At 38.8% G+C, this 6,578-nt stretch overlaps 1 protein-coding gene across 1 annotated transcript; it reads right to left on the bottom strand.

Annotated features, from left to right (window-relative positions):
• Positions 1 to 2,041: 2,041 nt before the first annotated feature.
• LOC120434142 lies at positions 2,042 to 6,123 on the bottom strand. Its single transcript, XM_039601704.1, has 4 exons — positions 5,914 to 6,123; positions 3,510 to 3,854; positions 3,279 to 3,334; positions 2,042 to 2,185 (listed from the first exon to the last, which is right to left on the bottom strand). Exons 1-4 carry the CDS (start codon positions 6,011 to 6,013, stop codon positions 2,042 to 2,044), a joined length of 645 nt encoding a protein of 214 aa, XP_039457638.1. The 5' UTR covers positions 6,014 to 6,123.
• Positions 6,124 to 6,578: the final 455 nt, after the last annotated feature.

Genomic DNA, 6,578 nt, shown 5'->3' with positions numbered 1-6,578 from the left:
GCTAAGAACTCCATCACCAAACTCACACATACATACCATTCCATTCCCAAATAAAACTAAAAACTAAAACTATAAAACTATACAACATACATACAACAACTATACAACTGTGCCTTAAACAATTTGAATGTAGAGCATTCTCTAATGGATTGGGAAGACTGTTCCACCAATGGCCACCCTGGACAGAAAGGACGTTCTGCCCAAATGCTGTCCGTCTGTGGGGTATAAACAAGTCTCCACGAGTTGTGGCTCGAGTGGTCCTATCAGAGCTTTCTTTATACCTAATGAACTCCTTTAGTGGTAGTGGGGTAACAGAGTGTAAAACTTTATATATTAAGCACCCTCTTTTAAGTTTCAAAAAATTATTGAAGCTCAATAATTTATGCTTTTTTAACACATGACAATGATGGTGGGAATTCAATTTTTTGTCAAGTAATTTTAAAATTCTTTTATAAATATTTTCAATAGTTTTAAGTATTGTTGGACAAGCGAGTGACCATGACGTCAAACAATAATCTGTATAAGAAATAATCATTGAATAAAAATAAATTTTTTGCAGCATTCATATTTAAGTTACTACCTTTATGATAAAAAATTTGATTATTAAATTTAAGTACTTGGGACACTTTATTTATGTGACTCTTAAAGGATAGTGTTGGGTCTAGAATGACCCCAAGATATTTAAATTCTGGAGCTAATTCAAGCTCTACTCCATCCAAAAATATGTTTGATTGCTTCAAATTTAAGGGAAGTTTTGAGAAGTATATGCAGACAGTTTTTGAGGTGTTCAACATTAGGCATGAGTCCTCGAGCCAGCTAGTATGTATTAAGGCTAAAGCAGCTGCTGGACACTATAAGCTTGCTTATATATAACTGCATCATCCGCATACATTTGGGCAAATATATCAGGACAAACTTCAGGTAAGTTATTGATGAAAAGAGAAAACAGTAAAGGCCCAAGAACGGATCCTTGAGGAACACCTGTCTCACAGTCTAGATATGGAGATTTAACCCCATCCAAAACTACACACTGTTTCCTGTGTGAGAGATATGAGGCAAACCACTGAAGAGCCTGACTGGAGATACTAAACTGAGTCAGTCTGGACAACAATATCTGATGGTTTACAGTGTCGAAGGCCTTCTTCAGATCTAAAAATACAGCTCCAACACAAGAGGTCTTATCCAGCAGACCCTTCAGGACACAGCAGTATCTGTGAAGTGATGGGCCCGAAAGCCAAACTGCAATGGGTGTAATGACGGTTGGGTATTTTTTAGATGAGCAATGAGGAGTTTAACCACCCACTTCTCAGCTATTTTAGATATAACCGGGAGTATGCTTATGAGGCAATAATTAGCCATGTCAGTCTTCACACCTGCTTTGAAAATTGGTGTAACTGCAGCAATTTTCCGATCTATTGGAACAATGGAGTGTTCGAATGACATATTTAAAACATGAGTTATTGCAAGCAGATCCATATGTTCCTTTATGGAATTTGTATTAATACCAAACGCATCAAGTGCTGTCGAGTTTTTTAAGCCTGTAATTAGTTTAATAACTTCAGTGTCTGGAATATGAGTAATGGCGAACAAATGTTGACCAGCATCATTCGCATTAACTGGGCATACGACTGGTTTAAAACTCTGACTGATTTTGCAAATTTGTTTTTGTTTGAATGATGACCAAGTAATTTATTTAGGTGTTGCCAGATAATTTTACCATTACCTTTGGCTCTTTCAATTGTATTTATAAAAAAATTTGCTTTGGCCTGTCTCAAAGTTGCTATTACCTTATTTTGCATTGAAGTAAATCTCTGTCTATCCAGAGTTAGACCTGTTTTCAAGAACTGTTTTAGTAATTGATCTCTAGTACTTAGTACTCTAGGCTTAGTACTTGGTCTACTACTAGCTGGTGTTTTACGCCTCTGGTATTTTTGCCCATCCCTTTCTGTGCCCCTCTCATGTATTGACCCATGTTCCTGTTCATCTTAGCCGCTATGATGTCTGACAGGAGCTTCCACGTGGTGCTGAGGCAGATTATTGGTCAGTAATTGGAGGGGGCCGGTCCCTTTTGGGGGTTCTTGAGGATCAGGTCTGTCCGTCCTTCAGTTAGCCATTCTGGGTGTCTCTTGTCAGCTAGCAGTTGGTTCATTTGTGCTGCCTGGCGCTCGTAGAGTGCAGTCAGCTTCTTCAGCCAGTAGGCATGAACCATGTCAGGGCCAAGTGCTGTCCAACTCTTCATACTGGAGACCCTTTCTTGGATGTCTGCCACTGTGATGGTTACTGGACCCTGTTCAGGGAGGTTGCTGTGGTCTTCCCTCAGATCCACTAGCCACTGAGCATTGCCGTTATGCTTGGTAGTTTCCAAGGCATCAGGTATGGACAGCTTGCTGTACTTCTTAGGCACCTTCTTCATCACACCTTTCTGCTGCTCCAAAAGTTGCTAACATCCCTCCGTGCTAACTTGATCTTTGCCTCTGGTCTCCTCTCCATGGAGCGTACTTCCCATTGTGGCTGTTCAACTTGTATCCAAGCATATTTTTAATTTTGCTAGTTGTTTTTGATCTGTGTTGTTCAGAACTTTGGTCTGCCTGGTGTGCTCTTAAAGTGCTATACAAATAAACGATGATGATGATGATCTCACTGATGACTGCTGCCGTAGTGTAGATCTGCTTGTTAGTCTCAGAAATGGTGGCTGTAGGTATCGTCCGTAGTGCTTCATTAACATCTTCTAGCAGACCTTCTTAGGGTACTTCACGTAGTCTTGGTCTGGGTTTCAGGCTTGGCCATGATACTATATATACAGTGATTATTCCATTCGGTGTCATTGTTTACCCTTTTTACATCTGGCTACTTCTTCTTCTGTAGTAGTTTTCTGTAGGAATGAGCATATCTACAGTAAACAAAAAAACAACAAACCTGACAACTATCAAAACACCCTCAACACTAATACATGTGGATGATTTATTGATAATGAAAAAAACATATAAAACAAAGAAATGCTTAGAGAAAATCTATAAATGTATACATTTGCATTTTAAACATTGGCATTTTGAGGAGAGGACAGTATTTATATTAACAAGAAAATTTCTGCTAATTTATAACACAGAGTTATGGCTTAACTATATCTGTAGTAAGTGTCGCCACCACAAAACACCCATTATAATCTATAATGCTAATTTCTGTCTGTTCTCAGAACATCTGTTTATCTTGCGGTACCTTCTTTTATAGCACAGATAAAATATCAAAAAACCAACAACAAAAACAATTGCAATATAAACCCCCTGACCAATTATCACTCCATAAGAAACAGCCTCTCTGCGTCTTCTTGTTTGACCTGCAGGTGAGAAACAGGTGAGAGTGATCAGTTGGGAAAATCTAATGTAATGTGAATGTACTGTAAACTCTTATAAATTATCAACCAAAATGTAAAACCATAAAGGAAACACAAATAAAGCACATAAACACATGAGAGAATCAACCTCACCTCCTATCAGAACCTACTGTCTTACCTGGAGGAACAACTCTCAGGTAGATGGTGCTGATTGTTTCATCATCCATATTTGTTCCTCTCTGTACAACACGGCACTCGTATCTTCCACTGTCCGCAGTTGTCACATCCTTCAGAATCAAAGACACATCTTTGTCCTTCATCTGTCTGTCCTGCAGATCCACCCGATTCTTGAAAGATGGATGCTGTGTTTTTGGATCAAACTGCTCTTTCCAGTACAAAAGTAAATATTTATCCCCCAGATCATTTCTGCTCCACTCTGTAGCAATGATGGACCTGTTGTTGTTTGGAGCTTGACATGGCAGAGTGACCGTCTGTCCAGGCACTGCTTTGATGTTTTTCTGGTCTGAGAGAAGGCACAACACGAAGGTTTCAAGGATCTAAGTACAGCTGTTTACTTCACTGTGAGACCAATGAGATCTTCTAAACTGGACCAGAGGTGTACAGAAGCAGTTAATGAGTTAGGTTGTGTGTCTCTACATGCATGTGTATAACCTCAATGCCTGCAATGTTGCCTACCTGGCTACCTTGCCTCTTTTGTTACCATCTGACTGCACTACAGGCATGAATCCCACAAATAAATGGGAACCATGAAGAGGTCGCTAGAAAGCCACAACAGTAAACGCCTCCAAGTCCTGAGGAGTTAGCAAATCAAAGTAGATTTCAAGGCAAAGGAAGGAGGAGTCTCAGAAGACCTTTGCAGGATGAAACAAAAAACATTCATGAGTACATCAAGAAGATGGCCACAACTGACCATGTACTTAATATATCTGAGGCAGCAGAAACCTGAAAAAAGAAGAGGAACAAGATAAGGAACCATCATGCAAGGAAAGGCCACTGACGTGCATGTACCACAGGCAGATAGAGGAAGTGACTGACATCCAGAAATCCTACTAATGGAAAGACATCCTACCACTGAAAGACAGCACAGAGGCACTAATCATGGCAGCACAGGAACAAGCTCTGAGCACAAGATCCATAGAGGCTGGGGTCTATCACACCAGGCAAGATCTCAGAACTCAAGAAATACTAAGATATTGATTGATTGATTGATTGATTGATTGATTGATTGATCATTTATTTCGATCATGAATAAGCAAAATAAGAGCATGTATATTTAAGCTAGTATGCCCATGTACTAAGAGCATGTGCACAGGAAGAATAATACTGTCCTCTCGTACAACAGGTTCTGGAAAATTAGTGGGGAGAAGTAACACTGATGTACTCCCAACCCTTCACATGTTTATAGCTCAGTCATGTAGTTGTTCAGCTGCTTCCTGAGTGTGTTTAATACAAAAAAGCAAAACAAAAACTTTTCCTAGTAGTTCCTTGAAATTCTCATTACCCCTCAAAATTTATCCCCATCTCTCTGGGTAAAAATATTTTGAAAAAGATATTACAATATTGAAATTATATTATTTTGCATGATAATGGATTTTAGATTGAATATAGAGAACATAGAGTGACATTCAGTCTAGAACCTGCTTAATTTTGTTCATGATTGAGATGCTCTTGGAAACTTGGTTTTGTACATCTCTAATATTTGGTTTCCAAGATCTCAGATGTTGTTCCTGGGATCTACTGGAGCCACTTGCCTAGCTTGGGAGTCACTGCATGTAGTACTCCGATTACTCAGTACACTAAACAAGGGATTATGGGATTATGCATAAAATACTATGCCATAAAATTGTAGTTTGCTTCGTAGTATTGAGTAATTAACAGTATTAAATGCTTTCTTAAAATCTATAAATATTCCAGCTGCATATTGTTTTAGGTTCAGTATATTTCTTATTGCTTCCATTGTTTCAATTATTGCCAGAAAAGTTAATGCAAAAAGTTATCTGTAACGAATTACTGCCCATCTCTGTGCAGAAGTCAGCAATTGACAAATGTCTGAGTGTAGAGGAACTTCCTGATACAATGAGAGTTAGATTAAAGTAGAGATTGTATTGTGAGCTGAAGATGAAACCAGCTTGCCCAGAAATTTCTGTTATGTTAAGTTATTACTGTAATGTTTGTTAAGGTTTAAACTTCCGCAGATTTTGCAGATAACAGATCTGCTAAAACAGATCTGCATGTATGGGGAAATGAAGCAAATGAAGCTGAAGGAGAGGACAATCCCGGGCTATCGGAGTGTCATGTTGCAACTAAGTTCTAATTGGCGCTCTTTAAACAGTTTCATCTCAGGGTTAACAAAATCACAGTTTTCTCTCAGTCTGCTCTCTGTATCAGGGCTCAGATTAGTTCCAATTCAGGTTTAACTCTTAAACTGTTGTGAGATCTGGCAGGTCACACAGCCTACCTAAACACACTTTTTAATAATGATTACAAAACAGATTTCTTGATGAGGTATTATTTCATAAATCAGAACAATCCTGTTGCATTTAAAACACGTTCAGTCTCACCTGCAAAGACACAGAGGAGGCAAGCAAAAAGTAAAGTCCAGCAGAGAGATGCAGATGTTACAGAGAACATTTCCACTTTATAAGTGTGAGAAATATCCATAAGATGGTCTTTTTTTCAAGAGTAAAAATCCTCAGTATCTAAATGTGAATGTGTGTTTTCAGCAGCTCGTTCTGACCTGTGGTTTCTCTTTCACCAAAGAATCACAAACAAAAGCATGACAACAAACAAGGTGGAGCCATGAAAGCAAATATTTCAAACACTCAGTTTTTCAAAGGTGACTAATGACACCCACACCTCAAAGAAAGCTCTGTGTGTCTATTCATGTTGTTCAGTGAGTTATAATTTCATTGATTCTCCATATCCCTACTTCTTTATGAAGGCACACTTTTTTGTGTAATTGTTTTTATTAGCATGGAGTATCACACAATAACACACAATCAGGTCTATTTTTAATGCAGTGTTCCCTGACAGTGGAGTTTACTGGTGTGAGTCCAAAGAGGGTCCCATCAGTGACATGTCTTGATGCATGCTCAGTCATCCAGGTGAGTAAACACTAACATGGTTAATGTCACAGTCACTGGTAAGCTGAGTGTGTGGAGGCCTTTGGACAGTGGCTGTGTAAGGGTTTTGTGATTTGTGTTTGATAAATGTCAAACTCATGAAC

The sequence above is a fragment of the Oreochromis aureus genome, linkage group 3 (assembly GCF_013358895.1).
Source record: "Oreochromis aureus strain Israel breed Guangdong linkage group 3, ZZ_aureus, whole genome shotgun sequence".
Lineage (NCBI taxonomy): Eukaryota > Metazoa > Chordata > Actinopteri > Cichliformes > Cichlidae > Oreochromis > Oreochromis aureus.
Note: the sequence above shows the minus strand (reverse complement) of the source record. Positions and strands in the feature narration are given on the sequence as shown.